This window comes from Phlebotomus papatasi, chromosome 1, assembly GCF_024763615.1.
Source record: "Phlebotomus papatasi isolate M1 chromosome 1, Ppap_2.1, whole genome shotgun sequence".
Lineage (NCBI taxonomy): Eukaryota > Metazoa > Arthropoda > Insecta > Diptera > Psychodidae > Phlebotomus > Phlebotomus papatasi.
In genome coordinates, this window is record NC_077222.1 from 99,101,747 (window position 1) to 99,124,316 (window position 22,570).

At 32.8% G+C, this 22,570-nt stretch overlaps 1 protein-coding gene across 1 annotated transcript in view; it reads right to left on the reverse strand.

Annotated features, from left to right (window-relative positions):
- Positions 1 to 3,805: 3,805 nt before the first annotated feature.
- LOC129810017 (coatomer subunit gamma) overlaps positions 3,806 to 22,570 on the reverse strand; it is a 50,114-nt gene continuing 31,349 nt past the window's right edge. The window contains exon 7 of the mRNA XM_055860244.1: positions 3,806 to 4,209. Coding sequence (XP_055716219.1) covers positions 4,079 to 4,209 — 131 coding nt within the window. The 3' untranslated portion in view covers positions 3,806 to 4,078. The remainder of the gene's footprint in view (positions 4,210 to 22,570) is intronic.

Here is a 22,570-nt window from a genome sequence, read left to right on the forward strand (position 1 = left end):
TTCAGCAAGTGCGAAACTATACAAATTCATCAGTTGAACACATCCATTTATACCATGTTGCATTTATTACACTTGCTACAGATGATACGATGACAGATCGATTTAATATTACTATACTGATCTTCAGTTTAGATATGGTATTGACACGTGACTTCTCAATAAAGATCAAAGACGATGGGGTGAGTCACAGGAATGCCCGATCAACGGAATTGGACAGAAATAAAGGATTATTATACCTTTTTGGGAGAAAAGGAATTCAAACTCCGTAGTGGAGATGAAATTAATACATATCGATTTTATAGCACAATTATAGCACCTCAAAATGTTCAAATATGGGGTACTTGTTTTGCTTTTTGGGTTAAAATTTTATGTCTGAGTAAATTGGCCTTAAAATTTTTCATTTTGATGTTTTTTTTTTGAAAGAGCTACTTCACCCTGTTTTCAAGACCCCTGACCTGGGTACAACTTCGTTCAAATTTATTAGGGCTTCGAGAAATAGTATAACCCCTTAAAAGCACCAAAAATAAATAGAACCTCTAATAAACCCTAAACCCTAAAGGTAAATTTCCGAAATTTTAATATCGATATAATCAAAATGTTCATGTAGGACTTTGATGAAATTTAAGTTATACATCGTATCTGAGATCATGGCCTTTTAAATGAAATATTTTTCCTAATCCGAGTGAAAACCAATCAAGTGACTAAACTGAATGTATGAATCAAATTTCGGAAAACCAAAATCCTGAAAGTCAAAATCCCGAAGAGTCTCCGCGTCATTTTGATTGTTAGGATTTCGACCCATTACGATTTTGATCCATTTGGAATTTTGGTTTTCGGGATTTTGACTAATCTTTGTTTTTAAGTATTCGGAATTTCGAACCATTCAGGATTTTAGTTCTTTAAGCCTTTGACACACCTTTTAGCTCAATATAATTTCATGAAATCAAATCATTAATTCATTCATGAATCATTAATTTCATTCGCGTCCCCTTTCCTTCTCAAAAAATTTGCATAAGTGTATCCCATTCTTTCGGTCTCAAAATTGGACGGAACTAAATTTAGTTTGGCGTGAAGTTTAAAAGAAAGAGAAAAGTGCGAAAGAATAGGATAGACATATGCAAAGTTTTTAAGAAAGAAAGGGATGTGAATTTGAATTTTATGATATTTTCCTGTTCTAAAAGTTGTACCGGAGCCATTAGGATCATAGTTCATTCGAGAATTTAACTTATTTGTGATTTGGCTCTTCAGAATTTTGGCTATCGGGATTTTTACCCAATTTTGATTTTGACCATTCGGAATTTTGACCTATTCAGGATTTTAGCTCTTTGGAATTTTGATCCATACGAGAGTTTGACTCTTTCGGGATTTTGGTTTTCTGGATTTTGATCATTCGGAATTTCAAGCCACTTAAGATTTGAGTTCTTTGGGATTCTGATTCATTCGAGAATATGACTCTTTCTGGATTTGGGTTTTTCGGGATTTTGGTTTTCTGGATTTTGATCATTCGGACTTTCAGGCCACTTAGGATTTGACCTCTTTTGGATTTTGATTTAATCGAGAATTTGACTCTTTCGAGATTTTGGCTCTTCGAAATTTTGGTTTTCCGAATTTTGACACATATTTTGCCTTGACCATTTGTAATTTCGAACCATTCAGGAATTCAGCTCTTTAGGATTCCGATCCATACAAGAAACTAACCTTTTCGGAATATTGGCTCCTCGGGATTTTGACCTACTTTTATTTCATTTGAGTGATTGACCATTTGTAATTTTGACCCATTCAGGATATCAATTCTTCGGGATTTGAATGCATTTAAGATTTTGACACATTCGTGATTTTGGTTTTTAGGATTTTGACCATTTGGAATTTCGACCCATTCAGGATCTTAGCTCTTTGGAATTTCGATTCAAAAATAGTTGACCATTCCGGAATTTGGGCTCTTCAGGATTTTGACCTATTTTTGATTGGATTTGAATGATTGACCATTTGTAAATTCGACCCATTCAGGATTTCGGTTCTTTCGGATTTCAAATTATAAGCCGGGATTATCATCCATTCAGGATTTTCACTATTCGAGGTTTAGACCCATTCGCGACTTTGACCTTCTAGGATATGGATTGAATCATATCTTCTTAGCTCCTTAAGAGGTCTCGTAGATTTTGAAATTCCAAAAATATTATTTTTAAAGTTTCTTTACAAATTGTTTTACAATGCAAAACGTTTTGTAAATTTCACAACAAAACTATATAACTTATTGCAAAGATATTGCAACTCACAAGATTAAAATTTGTTGTTTTTTTTCAAAATTTCTTCAGTTAATCACTCACTATTGAAAAATATTTGTTTTTTTTGTTAATTTCAGATTAAACTGTTATGAATTTATTAAACTGACTACCGTAAAGATAGTTTGTCCAAAATTGAAATTTAGGGGTAAATTATTCATTCTTTCCGTCGATATCGGCTTTCTAGGCGCAATTCTTTGTCACACAACTTCTTAGTTGCAAGCATCGCAAAGTTACTTGTAAAATATCTCAGCTGCCGTAAACTAATCAGTAGAGAAATTCTGTAACAATGACAATGTCATATGACAAGTTTTCGTGGCAAATTTTGGAACAGGACAATATTAAAGCCCAGTGAGCATCGAAATTGGCAATGCAACTCGTTAGATAAAGCTCCTAGTAATTGGTTGAATCTGATTTCCGAATTTTTATTCCTAATATACCACATAACAATTTTCAAATTTGTCATATGACATTGTCATATTGTTACAGAATTCCCCTGCAAGGCTTATGACAGATCACTTTATAAATTGACTAGCCTGAGTCCTTGTCATTCTTTAAGACTCAAAATTACAGACTTCTCTCGTAGAATAGGAATAATCCTTTAATTCTTGATTTAAGAGATTTAAAGCTTAGTGATTTATCTCGTAATATTAAAAAAAAATATCGGATGCATGACTGACAAGCTTAACAGTTATCCAATCAATTCAGCTAATTACTGAATTCCTACTTGACTGATTTGAAAGACTCATCAACTCCCTGTCAAGTTCTAATCAAACAAAACAGAAAATACACTTTATGTACACAAACATTATGTTCATGCTGTTCAAACGTACATTTTTGCCATGACCCCAATGGAAAAAAAAAAATATTATTTTCTAATCTCTGCTGCACCAAAGACGATAATTAAAAAAACTAAAATCACTTACCCTATCAATAAAACACCTACATAGCACGAGATTGTAAAATTTAAATATATTTAATTGAAGAGAGGAAAAATCGTATGGAGTGATACTTTTTTTTTACATTTAACTGAGCGTGTCAAATGTCGTTTAATAGGCTCAAATTATGTAATTATTTCATTAACTATCTTAATTAAAGCACTACACTTTGAAAATTATGGTCAGCAATGCGCGACCATCTATTAATTTTCCTCCACTGCTTAATTAACCACGATTGAACGGGACAGACGTGTATCACTGAATCACGGTGAAGTATTCCAATTTGCGCGGACTTTTGCGACTCCAAATGGATTCTTTTCTAAAGCGCGTCGTTATTTCAAAAGTAACACTTTTTCACCAAGGTTTTTTTCTGCATTTCCACCTTCAAAGACCGGAGGATTCTTTTTTGCTGCCCCACGAAATGTGATTGTGCTTTTAAAGATAAATAAAAAAAAAGCGTATTGCCTCCTGAAGCGAACGCTTAAAATAATTAGAAAGACTTTTTTCCCTATACAACTCTTAAGGAATTTTTATTTCATCTAACGATATTCATCAACTCCGAGGCAAGTAATAAAAGATAGAAGGTGTAATTAATCACTTTTATTATCTAAAATTTTTTAGAGGTTCCTCCAGAGTAACATCTTTTAAGGTATATTTCTTTCTTTTTCCTTTTTGAAAATTTACAAAACTACTTTCATTGATTTTTTTAGGGCATATTGATTCACTGTTAAATTACTTCTTAAAGTATAATAATTTTTTTTTTTATTTGAAATACTCACCCTCAGTGTTGTGTGCTATTTATAAATAGCAATATTGTTGCTCGACACATTGAAAAAACACATATAACAACATTCAATTTCAACCAACAGCTGAGGTAATCATTTCAGCAACATCTGCATCGGTTGATCTGACCGTTAATTGCATGTTAACACCGTCTGCTAGAGCCAACTTCGAACGTACCAAGATTTCAGCACCCCCTCGAAATATTCCTGCAATGCAAACATACAATTTTCGATTTCAGCATCAATATCTTTGCCCCTACTTCTGCTGCTCTCATTTCTATCTACGCACATCAACCGTGTTTATCTAAACATATGTTTCATGGATAAAAAGACACATAGGGTCACATGCCCCATTTTTGTCTGCTTTAGCATAAAACGAAAAAAGTTTATCAATCATTTTTCTATTTTTTTCTGTTCAATATTGCTTAGATTATGGATAAATGTATACTTCCAGCCGTTATGATAATTAATTTAAGTTTAAATAAATCCCCTTCCTAGGATACAATGCCCTCTAGCGGGACATTCAAAAAATATTTATAAAACAGAAGAGGAAAATATATTCCCGAAACTATATCCTGTTGATCCTTTTAGAGGACCTAAAACGCTTTATCTTTCTTTAATAAAACCATATTTTTTATACTTCTAATTGAATGAAACCATTCTTTTAAAAATATGTATTCATACACCATAACGTGGTCTATTAAAAGATTAAATGTTTTATTTTGATTTCTTCAAGAAACCATTGACATATTTTCAATTTTTCTGCATTAAGAACTATGTTGTATCTATGACAAAATCTTTCCGGCCACCGTTAGAACCACTTTCCTGCTACACTTTTCAGGCCTTTTGTCAAAGGGTTGACCAGACTTTGTGTGCACTTTATTTCGTCGCATTTCTGTGCCGGCAACGTAACTTATTTTTTTCGTAAACAACACAACCTTAGATTTTAGTTATTATTTTTGTCTTGTCTGGTCGTGGATCAATCAAACCAATTCTCGGGGATTGTTCAGGAGCACCGATTTAGATCTAGTTACAGTCCTAAATACGGGTAAACATTCCTTCCTTCCAGTTCTCCTGCCGCTCTAATAGGGTAAATGTCCTAATCCAAAACCATTTCCAGACACTTTAACTTTGACAGAAGATTCAACACATTAAGTTCATATTTTTTCTGAAGAGAATTACATAAATTTGCTCCTTGACTCTTCTAGAATGTTACTGTTTAGTCAAAATTCTTTAAATATAATTGAAAAACTTCTTAAATACAAGAAAAATACATTAGTACAAAATGCTGCTATTGGAAACATATTAATCCAAATGGAGACAAGGCAATGTTTCTAATTGGAGACAAACAGTGTAATTGAAACCACGACGAAAGGCTTCCAAAACCTTGTTGAGTTGCTCTTGAGTGCAGGATTTGTTCTTATTCCTGGTCTTTTCTCCTTTCCCATCTAAAACAATAAGAAAATCTCTCCAAAAAATCATATTTCTGGGGTTTCCTATTGAAGCATTTGCAGACACTTCAGAAAAACCCTTTTTGTTCACGAAATAGGTAATTATTTCATTTGAAAAGTTCACGTACCGTTAGCAATAAAGATTAGCACTTAATTTAACTAAAATTAGCCAGAAATATGACATAAATGTCAAATAAAACTAATAAACAACAATCACCTCATTGTGTTTTCCATTGGAAAACATGGTCGATCGATGAAATATTCGATGGTGAAAAGGTACACTTTTAATTTTTCTAAGATATTAACAAATTAAAATTTGTGAATATGAATTGATTTTCGCTTTATTTGGAGCAAAATTAACTAAGTAATGAAAATGTGGTATAGAAAATATATAAATATAATAATTTAGTACAGTATTTATCATGAAAACAATGACGTTTCCATTTGGAATAGCAAAAAATTTCCATTTGAAGCAGGTTTTGAATTAGCTTACTTTACCCTACTAGATTTCAGAGGAGGAGACCTGTATGAATTCATAGATCTATAGGCATGCATGTCTATTGAATAAATCGTCGTCATAATCTAAGTAGACCAATCGACATCCTTGATGTCATCTATTCATTCAGGAGATGGCCTATCCCTTTGTGTTATGATGGTACAATATCACGGCTGGACAACATTCCTCCCTCTTGAACACATACGAGATTAGGGTTTGACTTGACACCCCTGGACTTTAGCGGCGATCGCTAATAGACAGGGTCTACTAATAAAGAGACGGACGAGAGAGAGAATTATGCCCTAGACCTAGACACACTTACGACTGAAACCGAAAGACGCCTTAGTGGAAAATTATGGAAATGTAGTTTAATCATTATTTCGAACGAAATTACGCTAAACCATCTCTCGGCTAATCCTCAGGTCTGTCGAGGCCCTTAGTTAGCTAATAGAGTTAGTTAGTTAGTTAATTGTCCAGAATTTTCATCCCAGAGATTGGAATCGACACTAAGACGGCGATGGCCGCAGGAAGGGTATGGAAAAAACAGAAATGAAAATAAATTAAATCATACGATTAACTTGTTAGAGAGCCCTTTAGGAATCTGAGATCTGTTCATCGCGATTACATCAACATTTTTCCTATTATATTAAGACGACCGAAAACTTAGAAAAGACATCGAGGCAAACTTGGAGGTGGTCCAATAAGACTTCTCTTGTTAACTGCCCTATTAAGAGCATACCATCGTAAACCGGTCTTCACAATTTTATGGCTTTTCTTAGAATCTAACCTGTCATTTCTATTTGTAAAATCCAATCCTAAATTAAACTTTTCCAAAAGCTCTTGATTGTTAAGTAATTTATAGAAGAGTTAAGCCATTTGGCTAAACCTTAGGTCTGAAGCTCTTATGATGCACATTCGTCTTCAGCCTAGTTTTTACCTTCGGAAGGTATTCACCGTATTCTCTATTGGGCTTTTAAGATGCATACTTTTCACCTCCTAGTTAGAGAGCTAACCCTAGGGACAAGGTACACTGTGTACGCAATCTGTCTTTAAGGTTATATGAGGAGCTCAGAGCAAAAAAAAACGCTATTTTAATAGGGAAATGCATACGACTTAGAGTTTTTTTGCTCTGAGCGCCTCATATAATAACGACAAGGCAGTAGCCGAGGAATCTGTTTGTCTTAAAATATTTAAGACTTTTCGATGTTCCCAAAATACAAAAATCTATATCCAAGTTTAACTACCGTAGAAGCAGGTGACTTTACGCTCCGGGGGTCATTTTGCCTCCCTGCTATTCGTAAGCTTTTCTTTAATTTTAGCACCAAAGGATGGTCTTTACTGACCGGACCTACACTCACTGGTAAAAATAAAAGGATGAAATTGATCCAAGTTTGATTCTTTTGCAAAGGATGGATCAAATTAACATGTTCTAATATGATAAATGTGCTGTGCACATTTGAAATTTAATTCATCCTTTGCAAAAGGATCAAATTTGGATCATTTATTTTTACCAGTGTAATAGATTGAATAGATGAAGATCATCTTTATGTGCTAGAATTAAAGAAAAGCTTACGAAAAGCAAGGTTGCAGTCATCCCCGAAGTGAAAAGTCACCTGCATCTACGGTATCTCGAGTTCACAAATTATGTAATTTCATCCTCTACAACTCTTATAAAATAATTCAAATCCCAAATTAATTTTTTTAAAGAGTTTTTGAGAATAGAGTTCCTGAGAATTTAGAAGAGAATTTTTGGGTAGGGGAAAGCTCGCTACGTTCAGACGACTCAAGCTCTGAGCAACTACTTTTTTAAATACGGTTTTAATGAATTTTACCCATTATAATATTGCTAGTGCAGTGCCTCAAATTTCCTTAAAAGTAGTGATTCCAGCAACGGTTAACCGGTTCCGAAAAATCGGTTAACTGCCCTATAGTGAAATCGGTTTTGAAACCGGGTTTTAGTGATGAAACCGGTTTTAAAACCGTCTCCTTACTGAAATTTTCAAATTTCTCTTAAACTTAAGTTTATTTCTTGAAATTCAAGATACACTGCAAAATATTCCCTTATATAAACTTATTCACATAACTTTTCTTCATTTTCTAATATCTAGATTTTTTTTTAAAGTATTTCCTTGTTAAAGATTGTCAAAAATGACAACTAAATAACCAACTTATTTTAAGATAAAAAATTTTGTGAAAGAACAGTTATTTGTACGGCAATTTACATTGCATTAATTTTTCCACGGTATAATATTATTGGAAAAACTCCCAGTAATTTTCCTGCACTCTGAAATTTTTTGAACTATTTTAAAATCTTATTTTAAAAACGATACAAAGACATAAATAAGTTCTAAACTAACTGAGAAAAAGAGTATATTTATGTATTAAGATTTGATTTAAGATTTGTCTATGGGTCGGTTATATTCCTTGCGGAACCGCTACACCCAGGCCACTTATTTGGGCCCATTCTCCTGTTCTATCTTAACCCCCAAGGCGAGTAAACCTGCTCCATATCACAGTGCTCTGTGTGCGTTCTGATACACACAGTACCGCTTTATATCACGGTAAACCAACCTTGGTTTGTGGATCTGGGCAGTGAATGAGTATTTGTATTCGACTGAACTCTGCATGTCGAAACTTATTTCCTATATCAATCTCTCTTTTTAGGCGGTTCATTGTCAATGTATTGACATTACTTTTCCATTCATTCACTGGACGAATTCGAGACTATTACAGCAGCTGAAAAATCTGCAGCTGCCTAGTCCCGAACCCTCGACCTCACAGTCACAGAGCCACTGCTCTATCCACTGATCCACTGAGGCCCATATTTATGTATTAAATATTACATCAAAGTTTAAGTTCTGAAAAATAGCTCAAAATTTCATAATCTAATCCAAATTTTGAAATCGTTTTTAAATCGGTTAACCGGTTTCAGAGCCATCCAAAACCGGTTAATCGTCTATCATAAAAACCCGGTTGTTTGGAATCACTACTTAAAAGAGCCATAAGTCAAACACATTAGGAACATAGAAAAAAATTGAATTGTCCGAAACTTCAGTCGTCCGAAAGTAGCGCGCTTCCGTTTACCCTTTGAAAAGACTCAATAATGTTCTTTTATGTCATCGTAGATGCTTGGTGTGTTTAGAAGAGTTATTGAGAATAAAACTACGCGTTTCTTAAGCTTGAGATAATTTAAATTGGATAATTAGAACCGGTTTTTAAAATGCGCATTCTAAAAGTCACATTTTACACATTAACAACTCACACTAGATTTCTCATTAAGCATTACCATATAGAAGATCCTATAAAATTCCTATGGGAAATACCTCGTTAATGAGAATGAGGATCGAAAATGCCTTAAATATTTAAGAAAATCGTTCACACTTTCTAGAGTTTAATTTCGAAAAATTAATATTTTTCTTTAATAATATGTAATGCGATAATCTGAATCAATTTATTGGATATAAAAATCGGATTTTATTATTATTTTTGCACGAAGTTTTAAAAAATTATTCGGTATGGTCACAGTTCTAAGCTTTTTTATACGTTTTTGGAGTAAGGGTCACCGCTATTAATGTATTGTAAAATTTATCAGAAAAACAGTTTATAATCTGTCTTTTTCTCCTAAGATATTAGTTAATTTTTCTTGGTATTTAGATAATTTATGCAATATCACTGATTTTGACCTACTCGACCAGAAAGTAGGGTATGGCTAATTAGGGGGCATATCGCCCTATATAGAAAGATAAAGTGAGAGAGAGAGGAAATGCACAAAAAAGGGCGATAATTATCATTTTCTTCAACTTTTGAAGCAGCATGGCACACACACGTTTTTCCCTCTCAGCTGCCGTTCACATAGTGAAAATGCTCAAATATCCATTTCAAAACTATAATTATAAAATGAGAAATTGTTTAACTCCATATATGATCACATTTTAGAAATGATCATATGTCTCTGATGAGAAAACAAGTTACAACCGTGGCATCCATACAATGTTTCACATTAAAAACCACACATATCGCTCATGCTTGCGACAATTTAAAAATTGATAAATTATCGCTATCTATAATTTCAATTGCAAGCCTATTCAATTGCTATGTTAACCATTAAAATTTTACAACTAAATAAGAAATGATAGTCATTAGCGAAAAATTATATGTGACTCTCGATCATCATGGTATTAGCCTCCATGACTCGTACCTTTCCTTTCATTAAATTTACATTTGCAGAATATGTATGCAATAACGGAAGACTAATGATCAACAATGGGCTACATGGTTACATTCGAAAAAATACTTTTTCATAAAATCCGCTTTATTAATTTGATCTTCATTAAGAAATAATATACCATCCCCATTCCCTCCCATTGCCCCCTCAGCAATTGTATGTACAATTGTTCCGCTTCCATGATCAGTTTTCACTATTTACTCTCTACATACCAGCACTATACTTCTTTCACTATTTACATACCGCAAGTTCAAATAGCATCCACAACATTAGTCTCTATATTCATCATGAGGCATATATAATTACAATCTTGTATTTTTTTTCAATTCTATCTCCCTCTTATTTCAACGAGAAAACAATGTGGAATCTTGATTAGATGATGAAAAAAAACTGGGAAAGACCATTCAAAGGAAATTTTCTGAATAAAATCTAAAATAGTCACTTTAGTTGCACATCCAGCAATTCAGCTACTTCTTTACTTTGCTGCAGAGCAAATTACAAATTTAAATTTAATGTCTTCCCATTATTTGAAGAATTATTAGAGCAAGTACTGTTTCAGACTGCGATCTTATACTAAAAACAGTTGAAATGTTTAATTTACACTTCAACAAATTAAAATAATAAACTCTCATTACAATTTTCGGTTAATATTTACTTTGTAAAGCATATGCTTTACGTGATTTGTAAAGCGCTTGATAATAATCCTACTATGCAACTTCAGCGCTACTTGCGATAGTCTTATCTAGATGTAATTAAATATTCAATCCCATAAAATATTTTAGGCTAAGTTCTCTGATTAGCGAAAATTTGAAAGAATTTAAAAGATTAAACAGATTATAGGGGAAAGCTTTCAGGTTTCGCACACACTCTGGCTTCAAATACTTCATATTTTTCCCATATACATTTAATGAATCCGACCCAATTTTTTTTGAGGAAATGTGTGACTTAAGATTAGCTAAAGTAAGGTGGGGTAACTGGATCGTTTTCCGAAGAGTGCTACATAAACGCTTGTTTTTGGACTGATGGAATTCTTTTCTACTTCTTCTAAATCCATAGAATTATTCACTGTTTCATTCAGAGACATAATATAAAAAAAAATATTAAAGAAAATTTATAAAATAATGATAATACTGAAATAAGTCAGCATGCACTAACTGGGTCGCCTTTTCGCTAATTCACATTTAATTAAACCCTTGGATTTAAAATACTTTTTTCACAAGTAAAAAACAATAAATGTTTTCAATCAATCAGCTGGCACAAGATTGAAATGAGTCGATTACTAAAACTTAAAGAAAGTTTAAAAACTAGGGTAAGTGTACCAAATTCCGGCCAGCTTGCAATTTCGACCACATTTTTTGTTCCTCGAATTTTCATGAATTTTTGGTTTTTTACATACTCTAGAGATTATACAGTGCAAAAGAATAACAAAAAATTCAGCTTAGACAAACAAGATGACATGAAAAAGATATTTGAAGGATTCCCGATGGGCAAAGAACTATGAGAATGAAGGTGGCCGAAATAAGGCACCAAAGCTATGTCAACATTTTTATTTATTTTAAAATTTATTAAGGATGATTTTAAAGTAAATAAAGACAATTAACTCTATACAGGGTTCCAAGCAACAGTCCTTAAGAAGATTTAATAAAACTAATCAATTTATATTAATAATATTGCATTTAAAACTTGAGACCTTGGCGCTTGCATGCAACTATGCCAAAATTTGGCACACTTACCCTAAACTTACTTTTAAAGAACTTAAAATGTCTCAGTTAAGAACCAAGATTTCAAGGTTTTCCACACTTAATGAAGAGTCACTTCTAAGAAATATCTTCATTTCTTTGCTGAATTTGTTGAATTTTCATGATATAAATTAGGAAAAATTAATTATAGGCCGTATTAAACAGTATATAAGAGGCCATAATCATGCAGTAAGTCCCCGAAATACTTAGGCAAGACGTGATTCTTTTACAGGTATTCCTAGTACGTTGCACTTCGATACGTACATCTACACTGGTAAAAATAAAAGGACCAAATTGATCTTTTTGCAAAGGATAGATCAAATTAGCATGTCCTATTATGATAAATGTGCATTCAGAGTTCAAAATTTGATACATCTTTTGCAAAAGGATCAAATTTGGATCGATTTGATCCTTTTATTTTTACCAGTAGTGTAGAAATATATACCATTTCCATCAAACGCAATATTTTTCGTATTAATTCTGGTTTTGTGTCATCAGAGATTATATTCCTAATCAACACCGATTTTCGTATGAAACAATTCAAATTGTTAGTATTTTGAAAATTTCAAGCACCTTTGAGAGGTTCTTGGAATTATTTCAAGAAAACAAAAAATTTTACGTTTTGTAATCTTAAAAAATTGATTCCAGAATTACAAATCTTGATATCCACACGGCTTGTGTCTTGGATTTCAAGATTCCAAGACATTTGATAGATTAAGATTAAGATTAATCCTTTAACGACGAGACAGTTTTCACTGACCGAAAATCAGCAATAAAAATGAAACCGATAAACAAAACTTCCAAAACGTTTTACATCTAAACTTCGAAAAGCAAATAGAGTCAGATTTGGTGTATTTTTTGTCTCTATGAACGATAGGGACAAAAATAGCCCAAAAATTTAAGTAATTTTTCTGACAATACCAATGAATAATATTTTTCGCTTTAATGAAAAATATTACGTATGAGTATTGTAGTTTTTATTGCCAAAAGGGTTTTGCTTATAAAAAATTGAAAATAAATAAAATCAATTATGAATTTGAGAATTTAAAAATCCGCCATTTTTTTTTAGCTTAAATATTTATTACATAGCAAATACCTAGGACTTGCAAAAAATAATCTAGATTCCTTCAACCTTCTACTTTACAATTATGTACAGACATAAGAAAAAAATAACTTTAGGTAGTCAGGAAAAATTATTTTCTTTATGGGACACCGGTGTTCCAATCGTCCTTAAAGGGTTAAGAAAAGATTAAGAAAAAACGTACGTACCAATTTAAATCAATAATTTAATTAAATGAATTAATTAAATTACCAGAATTCATTTTTACATATAGTGTAGCAAAGAAGGAAATACGAGGGTACAATTCTTAATAAAATGCATAATAGACAAAAGATTTAAGTGTGCATTATCAAGGGTAAAAAAACTTCTTTGCCGTAATTTGATCCCTTATAATGTATTCATTAGACCCGGTCGTATAATGCAAATTCTGTACCCTCGGCGTTGTCATTCTCGAACATTTCGAATTAATATATGGATCGTTTTCCAATATTTCATATAGGGGAAGTGCTCGTAATTTGAGACAGCTTGTAATTTTGAACATTGAGGACAAAATTGGACAATTTTGTCCAATATTCAATTTTTTCAGTTAAAAATAAAAAGAAAAACAACAAAAAAAAATTAAAAATGGTCAGTAGAATATAAAAGATAGACAAAATTTAATATTCATATGTACCTCGAAGTACTGTAACACTTTTGATTCATTCAATCAACACCGGTACTTGCCGGTATTTCTTAGCTTCACTTTAATTTGTTTTCATTTTATTGTATTAAATTTGGTTATATACTTACTAACCCAATTTAATTTTGAAACACAATTTTTAGAAGTATGAGTAACTAAACATTTTAAATATCCAATTTGAATCTTTAAGATTACTTTATCTCACAATTGGGTATTTATTTTTTTTATTATAATATGAAAATACCATACAAACTTAGAGAAGGATCCATTGGTCTTGCAGATGCAAAAAACAAGTTCACAAAAAATCTATTTTTAGAGCATGTTTTCTGACCTTCCCTGTTAAATAGTTGTGTTCTTGATATACGTAATTAAATTCTGACTTAGAAGTCTTTGTTTTTGCAATTATTTTATGGATTTATTGAGGTTTTACCAGTTTTCTAAGCAAAAAAAAGACGTTAAATCAATAAATCTCTTCAAGCTCTAATTTTCTTTTTTAGCAGCATGACAAGAAATATCAATTTGTTAAGGATATTTATTTTCATTTTAGCCCTACTTTGAAATTTTCGCTAAAATAAAAATAATAAATCCTGTTTCTGATTCACACCTGAATAAAAGCGTGAAAGTCACCTTTGTGGCAAACACGAATGCAAAATGATGAAATTTAATTATTTCTCTTATAAATTTTGTTTTTAATAACACAACGGGGGATTAAAGAGGCATTTTGGAGTGTTTTTGCAAATGATTCTCAGGCCATTACTTTTACTTGATGCTGTTTATTAGTCTTTTCCGGCGAAATTCATTAAAAGCATTTTAATGTGCAAAACAAAAAAGAGGGGAAAATATGTGTTATGTTTTTCACTTCCCCAGAAATTTTACTATCTCTTGACAATCACTCTCATATAATTATTTTTATTTAGTAATTTGATTAAGCTTTGTTTTCTTTTTAGCTGTGCAAATATTTTATTATGGTTCAATTTAATTAAGATGCTATTGTGCTTAAATTAATGAGCAATTCCTAAGAAAATTGTGAGACTCTAAATTTATGATTTTTCTCCAGAAATTCTTACTAATATTGTATACCATTTCAGTTGATTTCGTGTGGCGCGATCTTGTGTATACACTAAAATCATGTTCGTACATATCAAACAAGTTTTAATCTCTATATATAGAGACTGATAAATATTTTCTTTTGAATGAAGTGACTAATTGCTCGATGGCAAATGTCAATAGGTCAGCACTGATAGCAATATATAAAATCATCACGAAATGGCAATATTTGTTGAATTGACTTTAATACTCAGCTGAGAATTAAATTTTTCGTTTGATGGTTGACGAAATCAACTACAGAATTCAATTATTGCCATGTTTATTTATACGTTGTCTCACATTATTTTTCTCTTATTGCTCCTCCCAAAATTATGACCGTTTAAATGGAATTTTGGCGGTTGATTAATGAATCCATACTGAAATTCTCTTTTTATTTTTTTTCCTCATATTCATGCCTCCATTTGGTACTTTTAACAGAAAAGCGTATTACCATAAAACTCTATGGCTATCCCATGGTGAAAAGTATAAAGTGTTGAGACTACCAGAGATCAAAGCTAATTTGGCTTCTTAGTAAAAGTAATGTATATTGATATTTCACCATGTACTTGCATTTTATTATGGGAATGCGTACACACTTCCTGCCTTTGGTGAAATCTGTAAATCAGAGTGTAATCAACACTCCTTGTTTGACTAACTTTTATAGCTGGACAATTAAGATTTAAGTGCTTTAATATGCATACAAGTAATGATGCGTTTTATCCAATGCTCCAGGGCTATCCACCTAACCCATTGGAATTCCAATAAACACTTCGCAAACCTTTCAATTTCAACCATTTGGTCCTCAAAAAAAAAATTTACTGACGACCTCACCATTAATTAAAAGGGCATTAACCACAGAGTGTCGTTATTATTTTTTGACAGGTTTTCCGCATTATTTACTCAAATCATTATGCTTTCTTAAATTAAGTTAATAGCACATGGATGGGACCGTCTGTCGGTATCCGCGAAGGCTTTTTGGCTTCTAGGCATTTTATTGCTCGAACTCAATGAGATAGTAATTGCATACAATTCCTTGATTTTTCGATGTACCCTTATAGGGTAAGTGTACCAAATTCCGGCCAGCTTGCAATTCCGACCACCTTTTAGTTCCTCGAATTTCCATGTTTTTTTTAATAATTTTTACATACTTTAGAGATTATACAATGCAAAAAATAACAAAAAATGTAGCTTCGACAAACGAGATGATCTAAAAATGGCATTGGAAGAATTCCGAAAGAGCAAGGAGTTATAAGAATGAAGGTGGCCGAAATAGTCCACCACAAAAATGTCTACATTTTTATTCATTTTAAAATGTATTAAGAATAATTTTAGAGAAAATAAAGACGATGAACGAGAACAGAGGCTAAATATAGTGGGTTTCAATAATTTGTTACCTAATGTATGTTTTGGAAGTCAAGGTGAAAAAAATTAACTTTCTTTCTTTTTGTAAATGTGTCGATCTTGTTTATATATTTAAAAAAATTATTATTATTTTATTTCACATAAAAAATATTTGTTTTTAAAAATTGATCATTTTTGATACGTCAAAAGTTTGTTGCCTCATTTGAAAAAGTAACTCAAAATGGTCAAAACATGAAACGATGAAACCAACTTAATGCAAACCGGTTATATTTTGAGTTTATATCATTTAAGAGGCAAATGGTGGATTTCTGCATTTCTAAAGTTTTACATGTTAAATATATTCAAATAAAAGTGATAATAAATAACAAAAAAATCTATTTATTGATAATTTATAATTTAGGTTAAAAATTGCAAATTATAAAAAGTTAAAAGATGAGAAATCATTGAGAAATATTCATTCATTCATTCATTTTCAACCGCTTATCCCTATTGGGGTCGCGGGCCCATGACATCCAATCTAGCAGCCCACGCCTGTCGGTCCTCCGCCACTTCAGGAAGATGTTCGAGTTCGATCCCGAGGCGTTCCAAGGCAAGATTCTGAATTTGATTCAGCCACCTTGTCCTAGGTCTGCCTCGAGGCCGAGGTCTCCTCACAATGGCTTGCATAGCTTTTCTGGGGAATCTTTCTTCATTCATGCGTTGAACATGTCCATACCATCGAAGTTGTGATCTCTCAACCCGAAGAAGCAGAAATATTATATATATAAATATATATAAACAGGGGCATGACGTTTCCTGTGTTTCCCATATGTTTCAAGCGTGCCGAAACAACTTTTGAGTATATTAGCTGTTTTCTGTCATAGTAGAATGAATTAGCAAATAATACTAATACAAAATAAAAGCAAATTTAATAACGAAAAGGCTACCGAAAACCACAAATGGGCAGCCTACGTAGTTTTGGAGATATCTCGTGAAATGTGTACAAAAACAGGAAAAATTTACAGTAAAAGTGGTTGCATTTTTCAGATCTAATGTCACCCCCCCCCCCCCCCCCCCCCCCCCCCTGTATGTATATATTCATTTTTCCACTTGGTTTCTCAAACCAACATTAGGCAACAAACTATTGACACCCACTGCATTAAGAGATATCGAAAAGAATTTCGAAGTTCGAAGACGTTTAGATTTTTTGAAATAATCGAAATTTGAAGTCTCTCGATTACCAGCAATTTTTCCATTCACCTCTAGAGTTTGATTATCTAATAATTTCTTGAATAAAAAATAAATGAAACCCCCATTGCGCAAAAAGTCGTTGATTTTCTAAGAATTCAAACTCAGTTTCGAATTTTCAAATTAGATTTTTCACACGTTGAGGAAAATTTATAAAGAACTACGAAGAAGACAAGAACTACAAATATTCTAGAATCAATATTTCCAATTGTCGAACTATCAAACTATCAAATTAAAAAGTTTAATACAGATATCGATCAAAAACGGATTTCGAAATTTTACGGATTTTTCGGATTTAGACTTCGAAAAGGGAAATTTCGTAAAAATTATTGAATTCTAGGATTAAATTAATTTAATTTGTTGAATCCCGAAAAGTATTACGTCGAATGACACTCCAATTTCCTACGAAAATCACAATTATCACAAATGCTTTGAAGTTTAGAACTGCAGGGGAATTCTGTAGCGATATGGCAATGTCATATGGCAAATTTTCGTGGTAAATTCGTGAGCAAGACAACAATTAAAAGCTCAATAAGCATTTAACATTGCAAAGAACTCTATCAAGCTTTGAAAAATCAACTTTCTTTGTGCTCACAGCCGGAATTTGACTGACTATCTGTATAAAATGTGGTTAATGTTCGAATAATTCAAAATCAATTTCGAAACTTCAAATTAAAACTGTTATAAGCGTTATAAGAGAATACCATGATAGGACAGCGATATCATAAATGTTGTTATTTTGTATTTAATCGAAACAACATGAAAACTACCGGTTACGTCCATGAAATGCAACCCAGGAAATACTTTTCTTTGATTTTCGAAGCATATCTTCGAATATTTTTCGAAAACACAGGCTGTGTGCGGTCAGATTATTATTTAATTTTTAGCCGAAACGCTTAAAAAAATTAAAAACGAAACTAAGGCTGTGAACAGTTGTAGAAACGTTTTTATTTTAACCTCCATTTATCCTCGGCTTCCAACCTTTTATGGTTTCGAAACAGCTTCAACGTTTTTATTAATTTTCGAATAACTTTTAACAACACTGAGAAAAAAAGAGGGCGCGATTAACTTTTTTTCCTCATAACTTTAACACTTTTTAGGTGTCAAAATATATCAACATTTTTTAATGTTAATTTTACACCTTCTTAAGGGTAAAATTAACATGAAAAAAGGTAATTTTAACCCCCAATAAATACACCTAAAAAGGGTAATATTTACACCGATTTCGTATCAATACTGCAGAGTAAAATTAACATTTCCGGAATGTTATTTTAACTTTTTCGGATTTCTCTCAGTGAAGAATCTAAGTGAATATTTTGTATGTGTACTACCTTCCCCTTTCATTCCTTTTAACGGATTTTCAAAGTCAAATCAAGGTCGTCTAGATTCTGTAAAGTCTCCCTCTAAAATCGACTTTTTCTTAAATAATTTGCACCAGAACAGGACTTATTTGGAAATTTAAAGAAGTTTCAACCGATACAGATACCTATCTTCATCGATTTTCAATTTGAAGTAAAATCAGTTTAAATTGGTAAAGAAATTTTGATAAAGTATTTGATCTCTTGTAAATTCGAGCACTCCGCTAACTTCCATCGCCACTTTGGTTTTTTTTCTGCCCTCTACATACAACTTGTTAACCGTTATTGCGAGGCTTTATTTATGATGAGTTTGGTCAAATGTCATTTACTTTTGAGAGTTTTTTTCGCAATTTCTCTATGTAAAAAACTTTTATTTTGTGCCTAGAGTTCTTTGTATGTTAATTGTGTACAAAAGTCACTGAATAGAGCCACAAAAATTTATACATGTTAATTTACTATCCAGCTTTTTGACCAAAATTGAATGACAAATTCGGTAGAAAATAACACAGTGTGGTGGGAACATTTTTTTTTCTTTAAAACCTCTTGAGAGATTATCCTTGAATATCCCAGAAGCCAATCGGAGAGAAAAATCAACAGAAGGGTTTGAAATAGGCTCCATTTGCAGATGGATATTCCGCAGTCAAGTGGAAAAATGTCCAGAAATAGCACTTGAAAAGGGAGGTGAAATGTGTCTCTTTCATTTCTCACCAGATTAACCAACACACATAATTTGATATCTTTCACTGTAAAACGGTGCCACTGGAAGATGTTTTAAGAACAATTGTGGGAAACTTTGAAGCATGAAAATTTTAGTTTTGTCTATGCTGCACTATCTTTATTCACATTTTGGCATAGAAGATAAAGTTTTCGAACCCGCATTTCCACAGTGAAACTTTATGCAAATGAATGGATAAAGTTCGGTTAGGGAATACTTGTTGTCTTTTATACTCACTTTTTAGTCAAAATATATGGTGAATAATTTTGTTTAATACTGTTTCATAGAGTATTTTTGCGCATACACAAAATATTGTAATGTTTTCAGTTAAATTTATTTGCAAATGTAACCATCCCTTCAAACCCTTCAGCCTCCCGAGACGTAAACTTTGTTCATTCAGTAATTTTGGTTTTATTTTATAAATTGTTTTCATTCATCGTGGTGGCAATTCCCTTTTTGGATTTTTCTAGGCTTCTCTGGCATCTCTCAAGAAAAACTTCCTCTGGTACATAGATATCCTGAGTGTTTTTATTCAAAAGATGGCAAAGCGTTCCAGCTTTGCGGAGTCCTCGAATTCACGAGAAACAGCTCTCCGTGTATTATCTTTTCGCATGGTTTTCAGGTGCATACCGGTTAACTACCGATTAAATTGAATTGATAAGAAATTGTCTAAGAAAAATACGTTATGAAAGGTATATCATTTATCGCTACTTTACCGTTTCATTACCGATTAAGTCCCATGCATCCGGGTTGGAAATTTCAAGATCTTTTAAAAGAAATCAAATTTAAGCAAATTGGTTGAAAAATTGGCCCTCCAAAGTGGTTAAACTTTGACCTTTGAAAATTCAATATCTAAAAGTTTCTCGGAATATTTCTAAAGACGAAATATTCACCTTGACTATCTCCGAAACATATTCGAAAATGAAAAAAAGTCTAGGAAACGTCTTCGAAATAAACCAAAAAATATGATTTTGATGGGGAAAGAGGGGATGGGGGAAAAGGAGAAGGCTGTCCCAGACAATATTGACTTGAGGGAGGACGGTCGTCGCAGACCGGAAATCGATATCTCTTACAATTTGGACTCTAGTCGTGACACAAGTTTAAAAAAAGTGGATTATAAAACTGCTTTCTCTTTGAGTTCCTGAATTACTGAATTATTACCTTTGAGTTACTTAATTAAAGTTAATAAAAATTCTATCCAGAACAGAAGTCACATAGGCTTTCGAATAATAACTGGAGCTCAGTTGGTAGAGCACTCGTCTAGTTAACGAGAGGTCTCCAGTTCGATTCTGGGTGGAGACAGGAATTTTTTCTATCTCCACTGAGAAAAAACTGGATGATTTGAGTGTCACTTGCTGTGATTGACGATTCTCTGTACATACTTACAATTACCATTGAACTAAAGTTCGTAAAATTCCCACGATAACTGGAGAGTAAACAAATCGATTCAAACCGGATCATAACCCTACTCTTTCTCTTTTGTCCTCAAAGTCGACATCGTTATTTTTTAAAGTCTTTAAACCAATTTTTACGGGTACTTTTCGATGATCCATTATTGTCACAGACGAAAATGGGGCAGTAGTAAACATGGGGTATTTGGAAACATTGATTTTCTAAATTCTGCTGATCTTCTAAATTCGTGAGATCTAGTGAATTTCAGGGGATTAGGCGAGATCAGCGCCAGTGCTAAAAATAAAAAGCCTCACTTTAGGTGTTCTTGGGTACTTTTCGAAATGTCAATTGAGTGAAAAAACATGGAGAGTAATGGTACGCAATGTCTCAAAATATTAAAATGCATTAAGACTGGAGTAATGGGAAGATCAGAGTGCATATTTCTGTACGAAAAATCCATTGATATTGCACTTAAGAAGTCTTTCAGCAATCAAAGTTTGGAGATTTAATAGAAATTTACACTGTAAACGCTAATCCTTGATCCAAAATCCTCAGTGTATGATAGTTTTGACTGATCCTTTACCGCCAAATTTTTCGAGCTGAGTATTCTCCAGGATCAGCCTGTGTCTATTTTTGGCATAAGGATTTAATATCAAGGATTAGCGATTTCAGCGTAAATTTCTATTAAATCTCCACACTTTGATTGCTAAAGGACTTCTAAACCCATTCAGTCAATGTACTTACCAGAAATACTTGAGATAGAATATTCATATTTTGGGATTAGTTTCCTACAGATTAATAGATGAATTTTTTGAAAAGAAATAAATTTTATCTATTATGGGGGCGCGGGGATTCGCCCTCAAACACACGTCTTAACGGTCACTGAATTTAAATTCTGTGCATTAATTCATTACAAACTCTATTGCTTTAGATAGAGTGACTACCCAAGAAAACAAATTGGCAACCAGAATTCAAATCACGAAAGAGGAAAGACGCCAATTTTAATAAATTCGACAGGATGACGAATTTTCCGTCCGCCATTTTGAGCAAAAATTTTGCATGACCTTCCGCGAAGCAAGAAAACAATAACAAAATGTATTTTCATCTCCGTCGGCCTATTTTTCCCAAGTAATTGAAGAACTAAAGTTACTAAAAATCCATTCCCGATAGCAATTCGAGTATCAGTTGCCCAGGAATATATCATCTAAAATCACTCAATTTGCGATTGATGTATAATACCATGGTAAGGAATGGGTTAAGTGCATCATCAATGGATTTTTTTCGTACAGTAAGGAGCACTTTGCCCTTCCCTTTTACTCCAATCGTAATTAATGATTTTTCGACATTGCGTACCATTACTCTCCATGTTTTTTTACCCAATTAACACTTCGAAAAGCACCCAAAAACACCTAAAGTAAAGCTTTTTATTTTCAACACTGGCGCTGATGTCGCCTAATCTCCGTAATTTCACTAGACCTCGTGAATTTAGCTTTAGCAGATCAGCCTGATCCTCCAAATTATGGGCTGATCCGTGAGTGTATCGACACAAATCCTCATTTTTCGGGCTGATCCCTAAGCCGATCCCTGTGTCTATTTTCGGCTTTACCCCCCTCACCAAGTGATCGTACTTTGGTAGAATTTTGGAAACCTGAAGATTCCAATTCTTTGACGAGACACTGTCCGTCCGGCTATGTCCAGTTTTAGAGGCCAAACGGTTAGAGAAAGCAACTTGGGACCTTGATCGCTAACATGCCCCTCATTTCCTCCCACCCCTTCCC